The sequence below is a fragment of the Dermacentor silvarum genome, chromosome 9 (assembly GCF_013339745.2).
Source record: "Dermacentor silvarum isolate Dsil-2018 chromosome 9, BIME_Dsil_1.4, whole genome shotgun sequence".
In the NCBI taxonomy this organism is placed as follows: Eukaryota; Metazoa; Arthropoda; class Arachnida; order Ixodida; family Ixodidae; genus Dermacentor; species Dermacentor silvarum.
Genome location: NC_051162.1, coordinates 27,698,059 through 27,722,744, shown reverse-complemented (window position 1 = coordinate 27,722,744; position 24,686 = coordinate 27,698,059). Strand labels below are relative to the sequence as shown.

At 48.5% G+C, this 24,686-nt stretch overlaps 1 protein-coding gene across 1 annotated transcript in view; it reads right to left on the bottom strand.

Annotated features, from left to right (window-relative positions):
* Positions 1-16,537: 16,537 nt before the first annotated feature.
* LOC119465179 (acetylcholinesterase) overlaps positions 16,538-24,686 on the bottom strand; it is a 50,712-nt gene continuing 42,563 nt past the window's right edge. The window contains exon 4 of the mRNA XM_037725977.2: positions 16,538-16,761. Coding sequence (XP_037581905.1) covers positions 16,620-16,761 — 142 coding nt within the window. The 3' untranslated portion in view covers positions 16,538-16,619. The remainder of the gene's footprint in view (positions 16,762-24,686) is intronic.

Here is a 24,686-nt window from a genome sequence, read left to right as displayed (position 1 = left end):
GCACACACCCGATGATGATGATCACACATAACTGAAGATGAGGATCGCGCAACGTAGGATGATGATGATAATATACAGATGAAGAAGACGTGCGTAATAAACGCCCACAATATATATATATATATATATATATATATATATATATATATATATATATTGTGAGACGTCGACCGATGCGATGCCTTTATTTCCGAGCAGTCGCCCGAGTCAGAGACGAAGCACCGCACGAGACAAAAGATGAAGATGATGAGTCGTATGTACAGATGACAACGACGATATGCACAAATAGCGCTCACACAAGATGATGAGTCATTTGTACAGATGACGACGACGATATGCGCAAAATGCGCTCACACCAACTCCCCCCCTTCAGGAAAGCGGTCAGCAAGACCGCAGGCTAGAAAGGGTAGGTACGGCGCATGTAGGGTTTCAGGCGAGATACGTGAACGATTTCCGTAGTGCGGCGGCGGTCAGTAGCTGAGCTTACAGGAGTGACGCGGTAGTTCACGGCCGAAGTTCGTTGCAAAACGGTGTAGGGGCCGAGATATCTGTGGAGAAATGTTTCACAGAGCCCCGGTGCGCGAACAGATGTCCACAAAAGAACTTCGTCGCCTGGGCGGAACGAAGCAACGTGACACGTCGCATCATAGCGAATTTTTCTTTTGTCCTGAATGGTAGCGGTGTTGACGCGGGCAATTTCATGGCAGCGGGCGATGCGAGCAGCAAATTCTTCAGGAAGAGACGCGGATGGAGCAGCAGGTGCTGAAAGGAGTGTAGTGTCCAAGACGAAAGACGGCGCACGACCGTACACAAGGAAGAAGGGACTGTAATTGGTTGTACGTTGGACGGCAGTATTGTACGCAAACGTCACGAAAGGTAGGATGGTGTCCCAGTTGGTGTGATCGGTTCGAACATACATTGACATCATGTCGGACAAAGTTCGATGAAAACGCTCGGTAAGGCCATTTGTTTGCGGATGGTACGATGATGTGGTCTTATGGGTGGTGTCAGAGGCCTGGAGGACTTCACGTAGGACATGCGATAGGAACGTCTTGTCACGGTCACTCAGGAGGACACGAGGTGCGCCGTGGCGCAAAACGATACTGTGCACGAAAAACTCGGCGACTTCGGAGGCAGTACCAGAGCGAAGAGCAGCTGTCTCAGCGTACCGCGTTAGATGATCCACTGCGGTAACGATCCAGCGGTGACCAGCGGGCGTGAGTGGGAGGGGTCCGTACAAGTCTATGCCCACAATTTCGAAGGGGGTGGACGGGCATGGTAGAGGCTCCAGAGGACCGGCTGGAAGGGATGTCGAGCGTTTTCTTTGTTGGCATGACGCGCACGATCCAACGTATTTGGCGACAGAGGTGGAAAGGCCCGGCCAGAAACAACGCGTTTTGATGCGGTCGTAGGTCTTATGAAAGCCCAAGTGGCCAGCCGTCGCGTCGTCATGAAATGCTTCTAATAGTTGGAGTCGAAGTGAGCGAGGTATGACTGGTACCCTTCGGTTACTGGAAGGATGGTAGATTGATAGAAATAACGCTCCACCTTGAAGCTTAAAACGCCAAAATTGTCGTCTTAAGCGACTTTTGGGGGGTCGTGCCAAGCCAGTAAGTCGGTCGATCAGCGTACAGCAGTATGGGTCAGTACGTTGGAATGAGACGAGGTCAGTAGACGGGAGAAAGTAAACTGAGGCAACTGACTGTCCCGGGCTACAGGGCGTGTGCTGAGACGTGTGGCTAGATGGTGACGTGCAGACCGAAGGTGAAGCATGGGCGTTTGGGGACAGCGGGCAGCGCGACAAAGCGTCGCCATCTTGATGTTGCTTGCCGGACCTATACGTGACAGTGAAGTCATATTCCTGTAAGCGCAGTACCCAACGGCCGAGGCGTCCAGACAAATTTTTCAGGGACGACAACCAACAGAGAGCATGATGGTCGGTCACAACTGTGAAATGGCGGCCGTAGAGATAGGGTCGAAATTTTTTATTGGCCACACGATGGCGAGACATTCCTGTTCTGTAATTGTGTAGTTGCGCTCAGCCGAAGAAAGAGCACGACTTGCATAAGCCACGAATTGCTCTTCGGACTTCTGATCCCGCTGCAGCAGGAGAGCGCCAATTCCATGCCCACTGGCATCAGTGTGTAGAATAGTTGGGGCCGTTGCATTGAAATGACGGAGCACGGGCCCTGACGTGAGAACTCGTTTGAGGGTCTGGAAGGCGGCTTCACAGTCGTCCGACCACACAAAGGGCGCGTTCGAAGTCAGAAGTTTGTGTAGAGGGGCGGCGATGGTGGCGAAGTCACGGACAAAGCTGCGGAAGTAGGACGCCAGTCCTAGAAAGCTGCGGAGTTCTTTAAGTGCGGTTGGTGGCGGAAATTGCAGTACTGCAGCGATTTTATCGGGATCAGGCTGGATGCCATGCTTACTGACGACGTAGCCCAATACTTTAATGCTTCGGCTTGCAAAGCGACACTTTTTAGTATTGAGTTGGAGACCAGCTTTTGCTAGACACGCGATAACTTGGTCTAGACGTTGTAGGTGCTCGGAGAAACTCGACAAAAAGATGACAATGTCGTCCAAGTAACAAAGGCAGGTCGTCCATTTTAACCCACGGAGAACTGTATCTATCATACGTACAAACGTAGCTGATGCATTGCACAGTCCAAAAGACATCACGTTAAATTGGAAAAGGCCATCAGGTGTAGCAAACGCAGTCTTTTCTTTATCTGGCTCATGCATGGGAATCTGCCAATATCCGGTGCGCAAGTCAAGGCTCGAGAAATACTCGACACCTTGTAAGGTATCCAACGCATCGTCAATACGAGGCATTGGATAAACATCCTTACGGGTAATTTTGTTCAGCGCTCTATGATCGATGCAAAAGCGCACAGAACCATCCTTTTTTTAAACAAGTACAACAGGAGAAGACCAAGGGCTTGCTGAAGGCCTTATAATGTTGCGTGTCAGCATGCCGTTCACTTGTTCTTCTATATATATATAGAAACTTTATTTGGCTGGAAAATATTTTAAGTATAGCGGTGGTCGGAGCCCCTCAGTCCAGGGCCCCACTGGCCTCTGCCGCCTGCCTGACCTGGCTAATTAAGGACTTTTGTCCTGCCAAGTCGGAACGGGCGAGCTGTGCCTCCCACTGCTCCATTGAGATATTATTAGTGGGCCTATGAGGGTGCTTACTACACTCCCAGGTCACATGTATTAGTGTAGGTATGCCACCGCACCAAGGGCATGTGGCCCTATAGCGGGTGGGATACATGGCATTTAGCAGTTTTAGATGGGGGAATACCCCGGTCTGTATTTTGCGCCAATCGGCGGCCTGTTCCCCGCTAAGTTGTGGGTGAGGCGGCGGGTATTTTTTGCGGACTCCGCGCTGATGAGCAAGGATGTCTTTTACATTTAAATTGATTGGATTTTGTGAGGGATAGTGTGAGGGGTTGGGGTTCGAAGAGGACGCCATCGCTCGGTTAGTAGACGCTCGAGCTAAAGCGTTAGCCTGTTCGTCCCCCTGTACCCCCGAATGTCCCGGGCACCAGAGTAGGCGATGGCGGTGGTTGAACGATTTGGGGATTATCGCGAGGCTAGCCGCAGTCACGTGCCCCTTAAGAAACATGCAACATGTCTCCCGGGAGTCAGTGACCACGACTGAGTCCCTTTCCGAACGCTCCGCGTGAGCGAGCGCGATCGCCACTGCTAACATTTCGGCCGAGGTGGGGGAGCCCGCCGTGGTCGACGCGGTAATTTGCTGCTGGCTGATCGCGTTCACGACTGCCATGGCGTACCTCCTTTGGTAGTGCTGCCCGGTAGCCTCTGCATACGCAGCTGCGTCCGTGTAGTACGTATTGTACCTAGCGTTATTGGAGTACATCGATTGAATATGTTGTGCGCGTGCTTTGCGCCTTTCCTTGTTGTACTCGGGATGCATATTCTTGGGAATTGGAGCTACTGTAATTTTGGATCTCACCGAAGGAGGGAGAGGTACGGCCTCTTCGGTGAGATAAATCGGGTATGCTGGGATATTAAGTCGTGCCAATATTGCCCTACCAGTTTTTGTGAAGCTGAGGCGCTCCCTCTGTCGCATCAGAGTGGCCTGCCTCAGTTCGTCGAAAGTATTGTGTACTCCCAAAGCTAGCATGCGCTCCGTGGAGGTAGATTTAGGCAGGCCCAGAGCCGCCTTGAAAGCTGTTCGAATTATCGTGTTGGCCTGCCTCTCCTCTTCCCTGTTCAGGATTTGGTAGGGCAAGCCATATGTGATTCGACTAATCACTAAGGCCTGTACGAGCCTTAGGGTATCGATTTCTCGCATTCCCGCCTTTCTATACGTCACTCGTCGTATCATTTGGGCCATGTTGTGGGTTGCGGATTTGATGGTTTTGAGCGTCTGTGCTGCTCTCCCGTCGCTCTGAAGCCACAAACCCAGGACTCGCATCGTAGGTACCTCTCGGACCATTTGGCCCTCAACCACAATGTTAATCGACCCTCTGGATTTGTAGCCTTTCGCGTGTATCCGGATGACCTCGGATTTTTCGGGCGCGCACTTCAGCCCGCTCGTTCGGGAAAATTTCTCCACCGTTAATACCGCGGTTTGGAGCGTGTATTCTTTTTCCCCTAGGGAACCTCTGCTCGCCCACAGCGTGATATCGTCAGCGTAAAGCGTGTAACCTAGGTCGGGTATCCGATCGAGATCGCGCACGAGGCGACACATCGCCATGTTGAAGAGCAGAGGAGATATTATCGCTCCTTGAGGGGTTCCTTTGCTCGGCATTTTAAATATCTGCGATGTGATTTGGCCAATACTGATGCTGGCCTCGCGGTTGGAAAGAAATGTCCTTATGTAATTGTAGGTGCGCTCACCACAACCCGAGCGTTCGAGTTCCTCGAGTATTGCGCCGTGAGAGACATTGTCGAAGGCTCCTTTGAGGTCTAGTGCTAGGACTAGTCTCTCGTCACCGTACGGAATATTGGTTAGAATCTCGTCCCTTAGTAGGAGGAACGCGTCTTGACACGATAAACCTGTGCGAAATCCTATCATGGAGTCTGGGAACCAGCTCCGCTCTTCCAGGTATCGCTGTAGTCTGCTGTGGATCACCCTCTCATAGAGCTTACCGAGGCAGAGCGTGAGCGATACCGGCCGGAGGGTATCAATCGAGGGATTCTTTTTCGGTTTGGGGATCATGATTATTTTAGCCAATTTCCATTCTTGGGGCAAATCTCCCTTGGCCCAGTACTTGCTATTGAAAACCTTTGTTATTTTCGCTAGGGCCACCGAATCCATGTTTCGAATCATTGAATTTGTGATTGTGTCTGGGCCCGGTGCCGAGTTTTTAACTGCGGCTTGCGCCGCTTCGTACACTTCCGCGTATGTTAGTTCTTCGTCTAATTTAGGGTTGGCCTCTCCCGCGTACGGTCTCGCCGTGTAGGGTGATGCCGCCGCGGGTGAGGGTCCTATGTATTTGTTCTGAAGGACGTCGACTAATTCTTGATCTGTACCCTGGAAATTGTCTGCTATAATTCGGAGCTTCTTGTTATTCTCAGTACGTGTGCTCATTGGGTCTAGCATACTCCGGAGTATTCGCCACGTACTGGTCGTTCCCAGTGTCCCAGATAGGTTTCCGCAGAAGGTCGCCCACTCGTTTTTAGCTAGCTCGTTGGCGTGGCCTTGGGCTTGCTCTGCCAATAGAGCGATGCGTTGTCTTAGGTGTTTGTTTAGGCGCTGTCTTTTCCACCTCTTCACGAGTTTCCGCCTCTCTTCCCATAAGCTGACTAGGTGAGAGTCTATCACCGGCGCCTCCGCTGTGCGCTCTATGGCTTTGGTGGTGTCCCCGTGCACTTGTTGAAGGAATTTAGTCCATTCCCGCATGTTGGTCGGGGCGGTATCTGAATCCTCCTGTGCCCTCTGGAGTTTTCTATAACGAGGCCAATCGGTTAGCTTGGTGGTTCCTATTGTTCTACGTATGTTGGGTGTGGAGAGCGCTATTCTGATTATGTCATGATCGCTTCCCAGGTTTTCGTCGAGGGAAACCCATTGTACGTCTCTGACATTAATTGTATATGCACGGTCGGGCGCCGTGTCTCTGCTGACGCTGTTACCCGTGCGCGTTGGTTTGCCAATTTGATTGATTGCCCGTAAGCACAAGGCTGTGGCGGTACGCTCGAGTAGGAACCCTTTGGGCGATGTTTTCGCGTATCCCCATAGTATATGGGGCGCGTTAAAGTCCCCCACTATCACCGCCTTATCCCTGGTGCCCGTTAAATCTTTTGTTGCCGAGAGAACTTGTGGTAGATCGTCCCCTTTGCTTTTGGGAGGACTGTACAAGTTTGTGATTATTGTGTGTGCTTTACTTCGTTTCTTTGGCATCACACTGATAACTATGGAATGAGTATCTCCCTCAATTTGTGGAAGTGTTAATAATTGAGCGTTTATAGACTTGCTCACCAGCGTGGCGACCTTCGAATTTTGGGGATCGCTCAGGCTGTAGTATCCCTGCATTTTGGCCGGCTTGGCTCCGACCTCCTGCAGACATATCACGTCCGGAGCGATTTCGAAGTTTTTGATAAACTGTCGGAGCGCTGCCGCTTTCCTGGAGAAGGAGCGGCAGTTCCATTGCCAGATCTCCAATTGTTCTGAATTTGTTATTCGTTGTGGTTTCCTAGTTTGATTAGCCATGTTGCCCAATCTTGTTTTATGCCCGTGACGTTTCCGCGTCCGAGCTATCAGATTCTGTTATGCAGTGGCTTATTTTAGCTTTTGCCGAACCCGCCCCAATCGCAATTGCGCGTTTTTTGGTCGGAACAGCCTTCCTGGCTGCCTTAAGTTGTTCTGCCACAAATACCTTATGTTTTTCAAAATCGTTCGTGTATAGCTGCTGAAATTCCATTAGTTTTTGATTGACTAACGTCATCATGTCGTGCATGAATATTTCTAGGTTTTCCGTTATCATTGTTTGGATTTGCACTGTTGTTGTCTGCTCGTTATTTGCGATTGAAGTTGTCGGAGACAGTGCGGAGCCCGAGGTTATGTCTGTCGCCGCGTTCGTTTCGGCTATTTCTTTAGTCTGACGCGGCGTTTCCAGCTGTTCTATTTTGTTATTTAGTCGCGCCTCTAACTCTGACATCTGCTTCTCTAGTGACTTTCGTTTGCGTTCTTCCTCTAAGAGCTGTTCTCTAAGGCGCGCGTTTTCCTTTTCCAATTTCTGAATGCGTTTATCATTTTCGCCAGTGTTTTGTTTTGGAGCAGTGGGAGAAACAATCCTCGCCCAGCTCACCTGCTGTTTTTTAGGCAGTGGCGAATTCAACCGCTCGAAGCCCTGGAGCCTGAGGGGTCCCTTGAAGGGGTACTGTTCTTCACTGTGCCTCCTTGTGACGATCTGGATCTCGATCGGCGTCGATAGAGGTCCTCCTCCTCCGTCGACTCGAACCAGCGCCCCGGTGCCTTTTTGGTCCTCTGTTCCGACCGCTCCCGCGATCGAGACTGGTGAGTCGTCTTCCCGCGCTTGGCGGCAATCAGTTTGTTCGGGCACCGACGGGTCTCGTGCCCCGCCGCCCTGCACACGGCGCACTTTACTTCACATTCGTGTCCTTGTGGTGGTGGATTTTCGAGTCCGCAGCACCGGCATATGTTCTTGGGGTTCGGACACACGTCCGAGCGGTGTTCCTCTTGCATGCACTCCAGGCACATTTGGACTGTAGGCCTGTACTCCGTACACCGCATTTCTACTCCCATGTAGTACACGCATTTGGGGCGCGTGCCGCCCGAGAAGGTGAGAAGAGCGGTGTTTGAACTTCCAAGCATTCGGGTCCTTTCGATGGTCACTCCTTGGGTTCTTACTCGCAGGTGTTGCTGGAGATCTGCTGATTCGGTGTGTGCTGGAAATCCGTCCACCACCCCTTTGTAGCTATCATCTGGATCCGCTACGTACACGTTGAAGGGGTGTTGTTTGCCTCGCAGCAACATGCATGTTATTCGACGAATGACGTCCGCCACTTCCAGTGAGGATGTGGAGACGATGATGATATTCGTCCCCTCTCGGATTCGCAGTATGAAGTCCTCTCCGGTAATTTTTCGTTGGTTCGGTCCGCTTCCTGGGATTATCGACCCGGTAGAGCGAATAATCGCTTGTGGTATTTCTGTTTTCAGGTATTCCTTGAGCATTAGTCCTTTGTGGGGTTTCAGTATTATTTTTATGTCATTCTTCGGTAATGGTGGTAGAGGCTTCCCCCTCGCCGGGCGCATGTTGCGACGACCAATGCCCGTTTCGCTGTTATGCCCGTCTCCTTTCGCGCCGCCAGCTGATGGCCCTCCATTAATGTTATTCTTGTTGGAAGCCTTTTCTTTGTCATTGTGGTTGGCAGCCTCTCGCTGTCGCCGCGATAGAACTAACTGCCAGCCTTCCGTCGCCTGGTTGTGGGCGGCGATCCCCTGGCTTTTGCTAGTCCCCGCTTCGGAAATTCGTCTTGTGTCCCCGTTTTCGTCCGCGTTGTTATTCGGATGCGGGGGGGGGGGGGGTTATTTGGAGATCCATATCTTCTGATAAAGTCATCTCCTACGCTCGGTAGGGGCGATCCGGGTATTAGCAAGTGGGGAGGCGGTCGCTCACGCGCTAAGCCTATCAAGGCCTAACGGGGCTTCCGCCGCTTCGAATTTTCAAAGTCGCGCGGGATGACGAAATAATCACTCACGGACTTGAACTTGGTCTTGAAACGCAGCTTTGGTCGAGTGGAATCCGATGGGATACTCGAGGCAGGTGCACTTGACGAGCTTTCGGCTAAAACGTTGATAGTCGGCGGAGCCCATATGAATGAGCGCGTTCTGCCGGAACTTCGTCTTCCTTCCTGTTCTTCTATAACTTTTCGCTCTGAAGGTGACACACGGTACGGGCGACGGCGAATGATGCGAGAGCCGTCTGTTTCAATTCGATGAGTAGTTACAGTGGTCTGACCTAGCCTCGCGAAGAAACGTCAAAACAAGCTTCATGCTTCATTAAAATGGTGAGGAGTGCATTTGTCTGGGCCGGATTGAGATCTGCACTCAAGGTGGCCTTAATAGCACTAGTGTGTCCTTGTGCGGGCGTACAATGCGCGGAAGATGAGGCAGGCGAAACACTGACGACACATACCGGTTCCGCGTAGGGGAGCTTGGCGACAGTAGACCCTTGCGGTAGTAGTAGTGGCTCAGGAGTCGTATTAAAGGCTGTGAGGCTGGCATAGCCACTCGAGAACCGTTTCTGCCCCATATGTTAGCACCGGTAGAATGCAATGATCGTACACTTTTATTTTCAACGACAGTGGTAAGCTCCCAGTCAGGATTTGGCAATGCCTGTCCTATGCACTCCAACCCAATTTTATTCTTCTGTAAATATCTTTCTCGTGATCAGGGTCCCCTGTGGGTAATTGACCTAGATAAACGTACTCCTTTACAGACTCTAGATGCGGACTGGCGATCCTGAATTTTTGTTTCCTTGCCAGGCTATTGAACATTGTGTTTGTCTTCTGCATATTAATATTCAACCCCACTCTTACACTTGCTCGGTTAAGGTCTTCAATCATTTGCTGTACTTCATCCCCGTTATTGCTGAATAGGACAATGTCATCTGCAAACCGAAGGTTACGAAGGTATTCACCGTTGATCTTCACTCCTAAGCCTTCCCAGTCTAAGAACTTGAATACTTCATCTAAGCATGCAGTGAATAGCATTGGAGAGATTGTGTCTACTTGCCTGACCCCTTTCTTTATAGGTATCTTTGTACTTTTCTTGTGAAGAAGCAAACTGCTGTGCAATCCTTGTACATATTTGCCAAGATAATCACGTATACCTCCTTGATTACGCAATGCCTGTATGACTGCTGGTATCTCTACTGAATCAAACGCGTTTTCATAATCTATTAAAGCCATATAGAGAGGTTGATTGTACTGCGCAGATTTCTCTATTACCTTATTTATTACATAGGTATGATCATTCGTAGAATATCCCTTCCTTAATCCAGCCTGTTCTCTTGGGTAGCTGAAGTCAAGTGTTGCCCTGATTCTATTGTAAATTATCTTGGTGAATATTTTATACAATACTGAAAGCAAGCTAATGGGTCTATAATTCTTCAATTCTTTAACGTCTCCCTTCTTATGATTGAGTATAATGTTGGCGTGCTTCCAAATTTCTGGTACACTTGAAGTCGTGAGGCATTGCGTATAAAGGGCCGCAAGCTTTTCAAGCATGATATCTCCGCCATCTTTGATTAAATCGACTGTTATTCCATCTTCTCCAGCCGCTTTTCCCCTGGTCATGTCTTTAAAGGCTCTTCTAGCTTCATCGCTAGTTCCAGAAGGAGCCTCTGTATCCTGTTTATCACTACTTCGAATGAAAGTATCTTGGCTTCTCTGAGCAATGTACCAGTCAGTATGGAATTCTTCCCCTGCTTTTACTATGTCATCGAAATGGCTGATGACATTACCCGGCTTATCTTTCAGTGCATACATTTTGTCTTGTCCTATGCCAAGTTTTCTTCTCACTGATTTCGTGCAGCGTCCATATTTTAGTGCTTCCTCAATCTTTTCCACGTTATAATTTCGTATATCCCTTACTTTCACGAATTCGATCTGATCTATCCAGTGTGACACTTTCATGTTTTGCCATTTCTTTATTAGGTACTTTGTTACTTGGGAGAGCTTACCTGCTGGTTGCCTTGGTGCCTTACCTCCCACTTCGATTGCTGCTTGTGAGAGCAGCCTAGTTACGATTTCATTCATCGGCACATTTTCGTATATACAATTAAATGAAAACGAAAGTCAGCTCTCTTTTTTTTAGATCGTGCAAGAGTCACTCAGTCCTCAATGAACGAAAGCCAAATGAGTAATATACATGGTCTATGTTAAGTCGAATTATAATAAAAAAGGCATTTCCTCAGGTTTTCACCAGTAAACTGTATTAGTGATGCTGTAATCCAAAATAAGACGCCTGCTTTCGTCCCGCTGAATAAATTACGATTTGAAAGTGTTTTTTAAATAGCTATGTGCATTCTCATCAGAAGTTTTAGCCATTAACAGCTACATTGCTCTATTGCGTTGTATAATGCAAGCTTGCGCAGTTTCATTTCTTAATTTGTATCGCGGCCACATTGAATTCGTGCAGCAAGGATGCTTGAACGGTTTTCTGAGTGTGGATGGAAGCAGCGATAAGCATGAGAAACAACATTTTCCGGCTAAGTCGCTATTTTCATTTGATCGAGGGGTAGCACGCGGGCTAATGCTTTTATTTCATATGCTTGGATGAATGGCTAGACCGGAAGAAACAAACTGTGCGCGCGAGCGGAACTTTAGTGGGCCGTGTTCACTTCATTCACGCCCTGCGTAGATACTTTCATGTTAGCGAAGCATTAAGCCCCATACACTCATCACGTCAATCTGAAATTACGAATTTCCTGCGCGCTTTCAGTTTTACGCACTCCACTATGAACGATAATTTAGGGGAGCCAGAGGAATGTCAAGCCGCTTCGCCGCTAAGCTGGGACCGCTGACGGCGGCGCCATCTATCTGCGCGCAGCAGAGCTACTGGGTGCGTCCGCACCTTGCCGAACATAATCTGGACACCTAAATCTTCTTACACCGGGCTCTTAAGGTGCACCAGTCATCGCAGCACGGATTACATGACCTGCCCAGCTCCATTTTTACAGCGAAGCTGTCTATGGCTAGCTGGGGTTTTGTGGCATCCACGCGGAAAATGCTATCATCATCAGCAATGGCTCGAGCATCGTTCTCTCATTCCCCAGCTGGCTCGTCGGCGCTCATCATTCAATCGTTGAATGTAATTTCTGTTCTGTCGTGTTAAAGGGGAGGCCGCGTTTACGGGGATATGACCCATAAACGCGGGTCATATCCACGTCAAGGGGATATGAGCCATTTATTGTCTTACGTGACGGGCAGATATAATAACAGACGTGATACGCGAATGTGTGCGTACGTATCGCCACGATGACCACCGATAAGGACAATAATTATGTCCGTACCTTTGTTCAAAAGCCTGTGACACCTCTGTGTTGTGCGCTAAACACCTTCGCTGGTCATCCACCTTCACAGAGTGGAATGGGTCAATAATTCATTTTTTTTTTCTCCGAATGACAACTCGAATATCGGATATCCTCTTTTTTTGAATGACACACACCGCTCTCTTCCCATCTCTTTCAAGGCTCATCTGACACGATACGCCGACGCGATTTTGGCCTGCCGACTGTTGGCGAGTGTTTGCCGTCCTGTCAGCGCCCCTGACACACTGCACTGACCCCAACAGTTCTCCAGATGGATCGATGTCGGACGTGTCGGCAGAGCGTCGGCGGGAACAGACTCGCCGGCAGGGAGTCGGCTGATTTTCTTTTCGCACTACAACGACGCGACCATGCTGTAGTGCACAAGAATATGGGGTGGTGCGTTCAGGGAGGACTCGCGGCTGCCGAACTTGATGCCGAAAGCCACGAGATTGTGCCACCAAAGCATAGGCTATTGCATCTGCACCGCTTCCCATGCGCTACGGCGCTTTGCATGCATCACGCTTACTAATCTGCTTTTAAAGACGATAGTCTTTCTTGGGCTACCTAAACTCGAAAACGTAGCCTTTCTGTCTCTCTGTCACTCGATTCAACCGCCCGGCAAAAACCGATTCAACCGCCCGGCCAAAACCAACCAAGCTACTAGCACTGGTGGCACGGGGTCATACACGTCTACATTATACTGCGCAAAGAAAACCTCAAGCCTATTTGAGGCAAAATATATGTACATTACCGTGGTCCGCGGCATTCATTTAATTAGGAATACACATTGGACTGGTTTTTGGTTAGTAAATGAAAAATCAACGCGTTAGAAATGGTGTTGAAGAGACGCTACGCGTTAAAAACAAGCCGACTGAAACCGCGGCTCTGTAGCCGGCTTTTAGCCAGCAGTAATAAAAGGTCCGAACAGATGGCGCGAGAACAGGGCGAACGCGGGAAATTTCAAATGTATTCATCAAAACCTCCATTGCATCCATTATTGGTGGAGTGAAGGGGAGAAGAGCGTGAGGGGTGGAAGGGGAGGGAAAGAGAGGGTGTTACGTATCAGGGGCGGCAGAAGACTATCGTCTTTCGACGTGATTTGCAACGAAGCAAGCAGATATGCGGCCATTTTTAATCACTAGCACGTCAATGCTAACACGTCCCTGCTTCGACGGCATCCTGGCTGAGCCAGGATCCGTTAGAGAGCTTCTTGGAAATGCACAGAGAACTGTGGAATGCACATGCAATTCTTACAATTACGTGTCACACATGAAACAAATGTGTCAATGAAAACCTACTCCTTCGTATGCAAATGTCCCTCAAACAATACATGAATATTATGTAAAAAGATTGGCTACTTAATTTCTAAAGTCACAATATCAACAATATATTGAATATAGCAAAAGTAACTAACAACAAAATGAATATTTACCTAATTAGTTATTTAGGCAATATAAGTAATGCATACCAACAGTACAATTATTCTTAATCACTTAATTAAATAATAATTCTTTATTTAATAATCATAAGTTTTATTTACTTGAGGTATTTCAAAGTTGGATAAGTAAAGCTAATTCAATAATTCAGTAAATAATTAGACGCATTCGGCTGATTATATTGAGACACATTCAGCTCATTATATTGTGGGGACAACCCCTGTGTATAATTCAAACTGCAATAGCTCAGAGAAAATCAAACATTTATTTTAAATAATGCGTCGTTTGAAATACTTTATCTACAAAAAAACACTATCTTCGACGTACGCGCGGCGTACAACCAGCACAACTGACAACAGCAGGAATCAGCGACGATACCGAGGGATGTTGGCCGCGGCGCTGCTGTCGCATGGGCTAGCATCCAGGTGCCGGACCTTTCCACCACGACCTACTGAACTCCTGACCTGCACATATGTCCCTCGCCCAGCATGACTGGTCTAGTTCAACTGTTTTGCCACTAGGTACAGAACGCACGAGCAGAGTGGCGCAGAATGTCCTGTTCGCTATCGTCTGCTTCCGCGATCTGTTCCAGCGCTCGTGCCGCCATTTACGCTTGCACAGAGCGTTTGTATTAGTGCTGAATGAATACTGACAATTACATAAGGAAAACAAAACTTGCGAATCTTTTGCGTTTGAATGGTGACATCCGAGAAGGAGTGGTGCAAGAAATGTAAACAACAATTACAGGGGGCAGCTGCAATGCTAGACGGCGTAACTTTCACTTTCCTTCCCTCCGTAAGAAACTGAAAAAAAATTAAAGGATACATAAGATAAACTAGCTTTTTTGAGTGAATTACAGATAGTCTAACGTCAGAGATTACATTAGGATCAATGTAGGTGTGTGCCGTAATGAAAACCAGCCGCGGTGGCTCAGTCAGCTAAGGGGTTGCGGTGCTGAGCACGAGATCGCGGTATCAAATCCCGGCCGCGGCGGCCGCATTTCGATGGAGGCGAAATGCAAAAACACCCGTGTGCTTGCGTTGTAGTGCACGTTAAAGTACCACAGGTGGTCAAAATTAATCCGCAGCCCTCCACTACGGCGTGCCTCATAATCAGAACTGGTTTTGGCACGTAAAACCCCAGAAAGAAGAAGTAATGAAAAAGAGAGGATCTGTTAAAAGTTCTACAAGTTATTCCTGCGCCCGATGTCCCCACTAAATTGATCGAGCTTGTTTCAAGGAAAGATGAGCATACTTTTTTTTAAATATTGTTTGATGTCTAGGTGAGTTAAAAGCCTGCAAAAGCTGTCCCAGTATTTGAAAACGGGCTGCAATGTAGGCCTTGCGTCATATGCACGTGCGGACCTCTTTCAAAACTGCAAAGCCATAGCTTTTCTGCGTGGTACGGCAGCATCATAACGGTAGTGCGTTTGAACAGGCGATGAATATATCAGCGTTTGAACGAGTGAGCAAAGACGAGGAGTGGAAAGTGGTGCGACCAAGGACTCTGAGCTCGTTACCACGCAGCCTACCTTGCAGCGTTAGAATAGGCAATAAAATAGACTTTACAATAGCCTCCATGACTGGTGTTCAATAGCCGCCATGACTCTACTGAATCAATGGCCTTTTCATGGGCTATGAAAGCCATACAACGAGGTAGATTGTGTACTCCGCAGATTTCTCAATTACCTGAATGATGATATGGACATAATCCATTGTATAATATCCCTTCCTGAAACTAGCCTGTTCCCTTGGTTGATTGAAGTCGTGTTGCTTTGATTCTATTGGAAGTTATCTTCGTAAATATTTTAAACAATACTTAAGGTGGCGGTCCCACTCCGGCGGCACGCGCCCCCCGTTTTCAGTACTTTTGGAGCAACCGTGGCGGCTCGTCTATTTAAGATATAAAGTGGTGGTATATACCATAAAAAAGCTCCATCCTTGTAGATTCCAACTATATATAATAGAAAGTAATTGATTATTGTGGTTTAGAAATAAACGTTCAAGAACAAGCATGAGATACATGGGTTTTTCGAACTGTGTCTCAGTTGTGACCATATTTAGAAAAGACTACCGCACTTACTGCATTGCGGCTTCCTCTGTAGCTTTAGGACATATTTATCTAGTTCCTAGACGTAGCAAAATAATTTTGAATTTTTACTTTTTGAATAATTTTCTTTTGAAAATTGCCAAATATCGCAATCTTCTGTTGTAAACAGCCCGGCAACTACATGCTCAAGGAAGATAAATTTTGGATAAAGTAGAGTTCAAGGAAGTTACCTTTAGGACACAAAATGTCATTAATGTACTTTTATTAGTTTTAAGCCTCAGCTTCGTAGCTTTAGTACCTTCCCGCAAAAATGGGCAAAAATTAAACCAGAATTCTAAATGTTGCTTAATTTCGGCTGCATTATTAGAAAAACTAATAAAGTTACACGAATCAAATTTTGCGCCCTAAATGCAAATTCCTTGAACTCTACTTTATCCAAAATTTACCTTCCTTGAGCATGTAGTTGCCGGGCTGTTTACAACAGAAGATTGCGATATTTGGCAATTTTCAAAAGCAAGTTATCCAAAAAGTAAATATTCAAAATTATTTTCCTACGTCTAGGAACTATATAAATATGTCCTAAAGCTACAGAGCAAGCCGCAATGCAGTAAGCGCGGTAGTTTTTTCTAAATATGGACACAACGAAGACACAGTTCGCAAAACCCATGTATCTCATGCTTGTTCTTGAACGTTTATTTCTAAATCCCAATAATCAATTTTTTATTATATATAGTTTGAATCTACAAGGATTGAGATTTTTTATGGTATACACCAACACTTTATATCTTAACTAGAAGAGCCGCCACGGTTGCTCCAAAAGTACTGAAAACGGGGGGCGCGTGCCACCGGAGTGGGACTGCCACCTTAAAATAACTTAGTGAGTATCTAATTCTTCAATTCTGTAACGTCTTCCTTCCGATGAATCGCTATAATTTTGGTATCCTTCCAGCTCTCTGGTACACTTGAAGTCGTGCGGTTTTGAGTATAAAGGGCCGCAAGCTGTAGTAATCTGCGAAATAAAAATACACAGAAAATAATTTATTCTGCAACACTGTACAGCTCCAGAAGCAGTATATACCAGAAGAGAGCTAAAAATAATTTCATCTTAAAACAGTGACTTCCAGCGCTCGCACTGCTTCGCACGGAATCCCTTCGTCTCACTGAAGTTGTTGTTATCCATGAGAACCATAGTTGGTGATCGCTTGGTGTACTTCGGCCACTTCTGCTTGTTGGGCAGCTCGGGAACCCTGTTGGAAGAAAATGAGTCTCACGCTTCACGGGAGCAACCAACAGGCATACAAACAAGGCGATTACACGTACAAACACAACCAGCATAACGTCCTCACAAAACAAAGTGTCAACTGCTGTCCAGCATAGATCCGGCTTCGTCTAACATTTAAATGTAACGATCATTTTTAGGATACTTCACGCCGGTTCGGCTGGCTAGCTATCTGTCAGTAACCGCTTTCCCGCCAACTATGGTCACTGGGTAATTCATGGCTTATGGGCTGCTGCGCTGAGGTAGGTGGATTCAAAACCAACTATTGGATTAACTTGGGTCACTGGGTTTTAAATGAACCTGTGCCGCTCATCAATTAAAATATTTCACGCCAACTTGGACCACTGGGTATGAGCCACAGGGCATGTGCAGCTATAGAATTAGAGAAAAAAGAATCGGCTGAACCGACCTCACAATTGCTGTCGACGGTTACATGTTTAGCATTGAATCGATAGAGCGACACAACGTATCGCCACCGTCGAAATGAATTGTGTACGAGCCGTGTAATGCAGCGGGACTCGGTCTTTCGCGCTTCCCGAAGAACACTCTGCGCCATCGAGCGGCACCACTACGAAGCCTGCCCGTGGCCCCCGAAATTCATGGCGCACCGGTGCGTGCGAACGCTGAGGAACGCGTCGTGCGACAAACGTGCTCCTCTCGCGTTTGATTCTGGCCACGCTGCACCGTCAACTAGGCGCTGCCGAGATGATGGGGCGTGCCCTCCGAAACAAGAAGCGCGGCGCGCCGCCAGTGCGTGCGAACGCTGCGAATTGTTCTCTCGCTTGCCGCAAAGCCAGTGGCACATACTCAGCGACCAAAGTTAGAAAGGGACTCATCATAAAGCAGCGCAATTCTAGTGCATTCATGGAGCAGCTCGATGAAGCGTCGGCGTGAAGGACGTTCGTTGAAAAGCATCACATAACCCAGTTCATTTGTGGGGCAGCATGCTAGAGCGTCAGGTTTCCGAAGTTGAGGTCAAATACGTCCATTAAAGAGCGGCACACGCCTACGGGCACGCACTCAGTCGCCTAAGTTGGTGTCAAAGCGGTTCATTGAAGACCCATTTTCGAAAGTCGGCCTCAAAGAGTTTTCCCGAACAGCGGTACCTACCCAGTCCCACATCTACAGTGAGCCATGTCGTCGTGAGAGGCTCGTTGAAGAGCGGCACGTATGTACACATTGACACATGCTCAATGACACAAGTTGGTGCAATGGTTGGTTTTGAAACCTGTGTCGTTAGCACAGCAGACTGATAGCATCAGCGCCTCTTCTATTTTTTTTTTTTCAGTGCCAGCCAGATGAGGCCGATCCAACGGTTCTCCACCCTCTGCGATCGCCATTTCCTACTCTCCCCCGTCGGCTAGCGTTCGCGCCTACTTTACGGTCGTGGGCAGAGTGTACTAGACAATGGTCGAGTAGGCCGAACGGCGCTCTCCCCCTGAGACGCCGCGTGTGGAAAAATCATGTGAAGGCACTGCGAGCGAACTGGATTGGGGCGGTGACGCGCTCCGCGGCATATTCAACGTACTTTCGCTGCGGGCGCCGAGGCCGATTGCGCATAGTACGCTTTTAAACTAGTGCTTTATTTCGACTGCAAATTTATGTTTACACCATTTTGCGAAACATATATTTGAGGCATGGATTATACAACGCGACGTCTTCAATTTTGCTGTCGTTGTCAAGCGCGTCGTCTGCTAGCGAGTGCACGTTCGCTACGCGGAGCCTGGCGGACGCCCTGTTTTTCTCGCACATCTTTGCAGTACATTTTGTTAAATGTTTCAGTTGCTTTGGTGTGCCCATGACTCTTGACCGCCGGTTCCAAATGTAGTTTTAGCCAAGTGAACTGCTGTTTTTACTACTGTCTTCTAAAAGTAACTGCTATCTCTGCAACGTGAAGGCTACGTGTAAAAATTATATTATTGACATCGTGTCATTTTACGCGCGCTTCTTGTTGGTGGTATTGATCAGAGACAATGATCGAAGAAAACAAAATTAGAGTGAAATAAACCAGGTTTGCTAACTGCGTGGCGCGAATGATGACCAATGTATTTCTAAGTAATTAAATCAAAGGGTACATAGACATATAGATTCACGATATATATGTAAGGCAAAATATAAGAAATATTCTACAGGCACTAATTGATAAAGTGAGAACTCCCGACCGGAAGAAGGGCATGTGTTTGCAGTAACGAACACACTTATTAGTGAATACTGCACATAAATCTCTCAGTCACAGAAACAATATTCATAGCAGGCAAAACCATCTTGTGTATATATATATATATATATATATATATATATATATATATATATATATATGCAATGTTATTGATCTACTGTACGACGCCGAAGAGTCGTTTCAGTTCGAATATAACCCATAACAGCACCATTTAAGTCTCAAAGGTGGGTGACCGATGCAAGTGAGGGCTGTTATTCCGAATGATTGTGCTACCGGAGAGTCGTGGCTGTTGCGCAGAGGTGCAGTTCCTGAGATAATTAACGCACGGGTGCTAATACGTCCTGCTTAACAAGTTCCTAGCTGTCACTCAATATAAACGCCCCATTTGGGGGCAGCCTGTAAATCTGCTAACTTGCTTCAGGCAAGGAAAACTTTTTTTGACATTCTCACCGTCTTTGCCAACGTTGGTGTTTGCAACCCATTAAAACTGGGTGCCCCCTGTGGTACCACACGTAACTTATTCAACAATCGCAACAGATCTGCACATATCTCTACGTGTATGTGCGGCATGTAGTTCCTTTGTTTCATTATGGTCGTTATGCTAATGCACCGGATAACTGAAAGCAGCCGTTTATAATATACAAGCTGTCGGAGTGGAGTGGTCATACATTTGGGAACGGCATTACATTTATGTATGAAATATAGGGTAAGCGTGACATGTTTTTCTCGAAAATCAGACTCGAGAATAATTTATTTTGTTTACACCCCTAGAAAAAAGCCGAAAAACGCAGCCACATGCTTTAATATATATTTTTAATTTAAACAAATTCTTCGGTTATACGTGGCAAAACCACGATATGATTATGAAGTTTAGTTTTCGCCACCTGGGCTTCCTTAACGTGCACCTAAATAGAAGTACACGAGTGTTTTTCCACTTCGCTCCCGTCGAATTCCGCGACCTGGATTCAACCCGCGAGCTCCAGTTCAGCAGCCGAACGCCGTATCCACTATATAGCCACTAATTAGGCTACCGCGACAGCTTCCTTTCTTTCCTTCTTTTAACACGAAAGTGTTTTATGCCGGGGTCCACCAAGACTTCACTGACGTATTTCCGTCACGGAAATACGTCATAGAACATAATACAAAGAAAGAAACCAGAAGAAAAAGTTCCACAAACATGCAAAATTTGGAAATCGAACCCACGACCTCTCGGTCCGCGACGATAGATCGCCGAGCGTTTAACCCATTGCGCCACAAACGCATTTGCAGAGAGCTACACAGACGCGCCTTATATATCTAACACTCCTCCGTGTACCCGCGCTCTTGCTCGGGGCGGTGCCGTCGCCTACGAGCAGAAAAGAGAAGTACTGCATTATGACACTAACGCGCACCGACAGTGAACGCTTCGGTGGTCTCAGCACTACGACGCCTCGATGCCAGCATTCGAAGGGACGCTGGCATCAAGAAGCACTACCAACGCCACCTAGGTGGCGTTCACCGTACTCAGCACAGCGGAGCGTGGCCTCCGCAATTAGCTCTGAAAATGTTTCTGAAGTTGATCGCGGAGGCTGCAATTACGACGCGCTGTACGCGCTGATTTGGCTCGGTGACGATTCAGTTACGTGCTTTGTCTTGCGCGTTGTATTAGTGTGTCAGTTACGTGCTTCGTCTTTCGCGTTGTGCTAGCGTGTGCAGCGTAGTGCAGCTTCCATATGCACGACGGTTGCTCATGGTCATCGACGTTGGTAGTCGTGATGGAGGAGACGTGCCACCAGGCGTCAGCGTGGGTGCATCAACGCCTAAGGGCGCTTTAGCCACAAAACACCAATAGACATTATATATCAATGTGCAATAAACATTACACTACTTCTGTGAAGACACGTTTCACTTTCGTGTTCTATACCGATTCCTATATAAGAGGGATCAACCACATTTTTTTTGAAGTATTGACTGGAAAAAAGAAATTCCACGTACGGCTTACGGCCAAATATTGGCATATAGAATGACTAACCAAAACTGTTTTCGGTGCTCGAGGTCCGACCGCAATAAATGACCCCGTACCAATTACTCCGCATTCTGTTACGCGAGGAAGGCGGAAACTTGAATGGAATGTTCCGCTGCAGTTTACTCTTTTTTTTATCTATAACAATGCTCCCCGTAAGTTTGAGTACAAGGCGCCGGATGGGGCAGATATGCTTTACTTATTTGAAGCGGCAAGCAGGAAGGTTACATATGTTTCTCCGTCTGCGTTTCGCAAGACCTACTGATGGAAACCTATATGCGCAACAGTACACACGAGATAGACATGCTGCTTGAAGAACGAGAAAAATATTTGCTCTCTAAAGGGAACCGTACAACAACATAGTAGAATGAAAGCAGACAATGCAGCCGCAATGCACGCGCATCACTGAGTGGCATTAAAAAATAAAATAAAGAAGAAAAGCCAAGGAATTTATTCTTAAGGCATAAATACATGTGATATGCAATTATGAACACCATTTGGGCGGTCTGAAAGCAAATACCAGTGTACGAAGTAGTACAAATGACCCTGCCGAGCTGTATCACCAGCAGTTTCCAACGGCGCGACTTTGATGCGGCCCAATCCACTTCGATCGCAGCGCCGCCACAGTATTTTTCCACATCGGGCGCCTCACTGCAAAGCATGCGCCGCCCCAGCCGCTCGCCCCACTCAACCGTTTTCTAGTACACTCTAGTCATGGGGGAGAGTACCCTCTGGGTGGCGCCTCACGGCGGAAGTCGGAGGAAGTAATTCTGTCTAGGTCGTGGTCTAGACACGGCCGGGTTCGACTGGCGCGCGCGCTCGCTTCGCACGTTCTTCTCACCCGTCGGGGAAACAATGGGAGAGTTTCGCAGCACGTTTCGCCACCCGTCGGCGGTAGGGGCGCTGCGACCCTGACCCTTCCCTTCCCTGACTTCCCTTCCCTGACTACAGAATGGGTTCAGGCCAGGCAGACGCTTAGAAGACAATATTGTGGGCATTTATTGTGCACTTCTTCATCATCTGTACATTATCATCATCATGCGTGTGCCCCTCATCTTCATCGCGCGTGCGGGCGCATCATCATCAGTGTGGACTGTCGAAGGCTGTTCAGGCTGGTTGTGGACGCCGCCCTTCTTCGCCGTGTCGTCTCTCGGGCTCAATAAAGGTCCGACCTTACTGTGACGTCACAAGTGGTGGAGGTGCTTCTTGGTTCCCCGTCCTCTACGCCTCTGGCCTACTCCCTGGAGCTTCGTTCGGGTCGCCGCTTGTGTCCACTGTCCGTCAGCATGTCGCAGGACGAGCAGCCTGGCGCTTCTACCCTAACCATCCCGCCTCCACAAGCCGCACCTTCTGTGATCATCAGCGGCCACCAGCGCGATCCCCATCTGTTCGCTGGTCTTCGTGGTGAAGATGCTGAGGACTGGCTGGATGATTACGAGCGCGTAAGCTCTGCTAATCGGTGGGATGATCCCCACAAGCTCCGCCATGTCTCGTTCTACCTGACCGGTGTGGCGAAGACCTGGCTTTTCAACCATGAGGTTGATTTCACCGATTGGACGAACTTCAAGCAGCAACTACGGCAAGTTTTCGGCACGCCGGCGGTTCGCTCCGCCCTTGCGCAGAAAACTCTGGATGCTCGCAAACAACACTCCGGCGAGTCCTACACATCGTACATCGAGGATGTGCTTGCACTCTGTCGCCGTGTCAATGTTGCCATGGCTGAGTCAGACAGGATACGCCACGTTCTTAAAGGTATTGGGACTGTGGCCTTCAACGCGCTCGCCGTCAAGAACCCGGCTACCGTCGCTGACATCGTCTCGACGTGCCAGCACCTCGACGAGCTCGAGTCCGTACGCTTGCAGCCGGACTTCAGCGAACACCGTTCTGCGGCAGACCCCGACTTGCGCTTGATGATCCGGGCGCTCATACGCGAAGAACTTCAATCTCTTGGCTTGTCATCTTCGTTGATGATTCCTGCTCAGCCTTCTGGTGCAGCATTGCGCGACGTCATCAGAGAGCAACTTGCGTCAATGACCTGCTCTGCGAATGTGGACCCTCCGGCCCCTCGCACCGTACCAACATACGCGTGCTGCCGCGCCTCCGACTAGTGTACGTCCAACGTTGCCTCTACCCACATACACGCAGGTTGGTGTCGCTCCTCCGGCCAATGTGCCCTCAATACCAATTGAGCCGTCATCGCCCCATCTGACCGCACTATCTCACAGCGCACCGAGCGCCCCTTACTACCCGCCTTGGCGACCGTCTCGTCCTACCTGTTATTACTGTGGTTATCGCGGCCATATATCACGTTTTTGCCGCAAGCGCCAACAAGAGCTTCTCGGGTACGACCTGTGTGAACGCGATGCGTATTCTGGTGCCGGGGCCTCTTACCAAAGCCGTCGTTACGCTTTCCCTCCGCGCCGTTCCCCATCTCCGCCCGCAACGACCGAGACGCCGAATGGTTACCGTACCACCAGACGCCGATCACCATCGCCCTTCCGCCGCTCCTCGTCACCGCTTCGGCCTGCCTCTTTCACCTCTGACCCCCGCCCGGAAAACTAAGTAATGCAGTTTTCGGAGGAAAAACTGCATTCACCGACAGGACTACAATTCCTCCAGCGCGCCCTTGTAATATGATGTCCGTGTTTGTTGAAGGTGGGCACGTTGAAGCTTTGGTGGACACCGGTGCGACTTTATCTGTTATGCATTCTGATTTGTGTAGGCGTCTCAGGAAAGTTACGACGCCTTATGATGGACCCGCGCTTGTTGCAGCTCAAGGGAAAACAATCCGCCCTTCCGCGTTTTGTACAGTGCGTGTATCCATCGATGGCATCGTCCACTACATACAATTTGCTGTGCTGTCGCCCTGCTCCCACCAGCTCATTCTAGGATGGGATTTCCTTGCCTCTGCTTCTGCTGCTATATGTTGTGGGCAAGGTGTCGTACATATGACCGACACCGACTATTCGCTCGGCGATGAACCGCACCAGCCACTTCGTCTACTCGCTGCAAAAGATACCGAGCTCCCTCCACGCTGTCAGCAAATTCTGACCATCACGTCCGACGCCATCGACCATGGCGATGTGTTAGTGTTACCTTGTGCGCGTTGGCTCACAAAAGGGATAGCCATTGTTTCAGGCCTAGTTAGGTTCGATAATGGTTCTGCACTCCTCGAAGCAAGGAACACAACACCTGAGAAAATTCTACTTCCTAAAGGCACCACTTTGGCTTGCGTTGCTGATTCCGAGCCTCTCTCTGTCGTTCCCCTCAAGGGGGCTCCCTCTGAAATCCCTCCTGCTGGACATTCTGCCTCAACCCCCGCTCTTGCTGCTGTAATCAGCTCGGACTTGACCCCTTCGCAGACGCAACAGCTCCTTGCCTTGTTGAAGAAGCATGAAAGTTCATTTGACGCCCATTCTTCGACATTGGGACAGACGACCGTCACAGCGCATCGCATTCAGACAGACGGCAGATCCATCGTGCGTCGCCGGCCGTATCGCGTGTCTCTAGCTGAGCGCAAAATTATTGAGCAAAACGTCGCCGACATGCTGCAACGTGAGATAATTCGCCCCTCTGCTAGCCCTTGGTCGTCTCCCATTGTTTTGGTCCGAAAAAAAGATGGCTCCGTGCGTTTATGTGTAGATTATCGAGCGCTCAACAAGATCACACGCAAGGATGTGTACCCCATGCCTCGCATTGACGATGCCCTCGA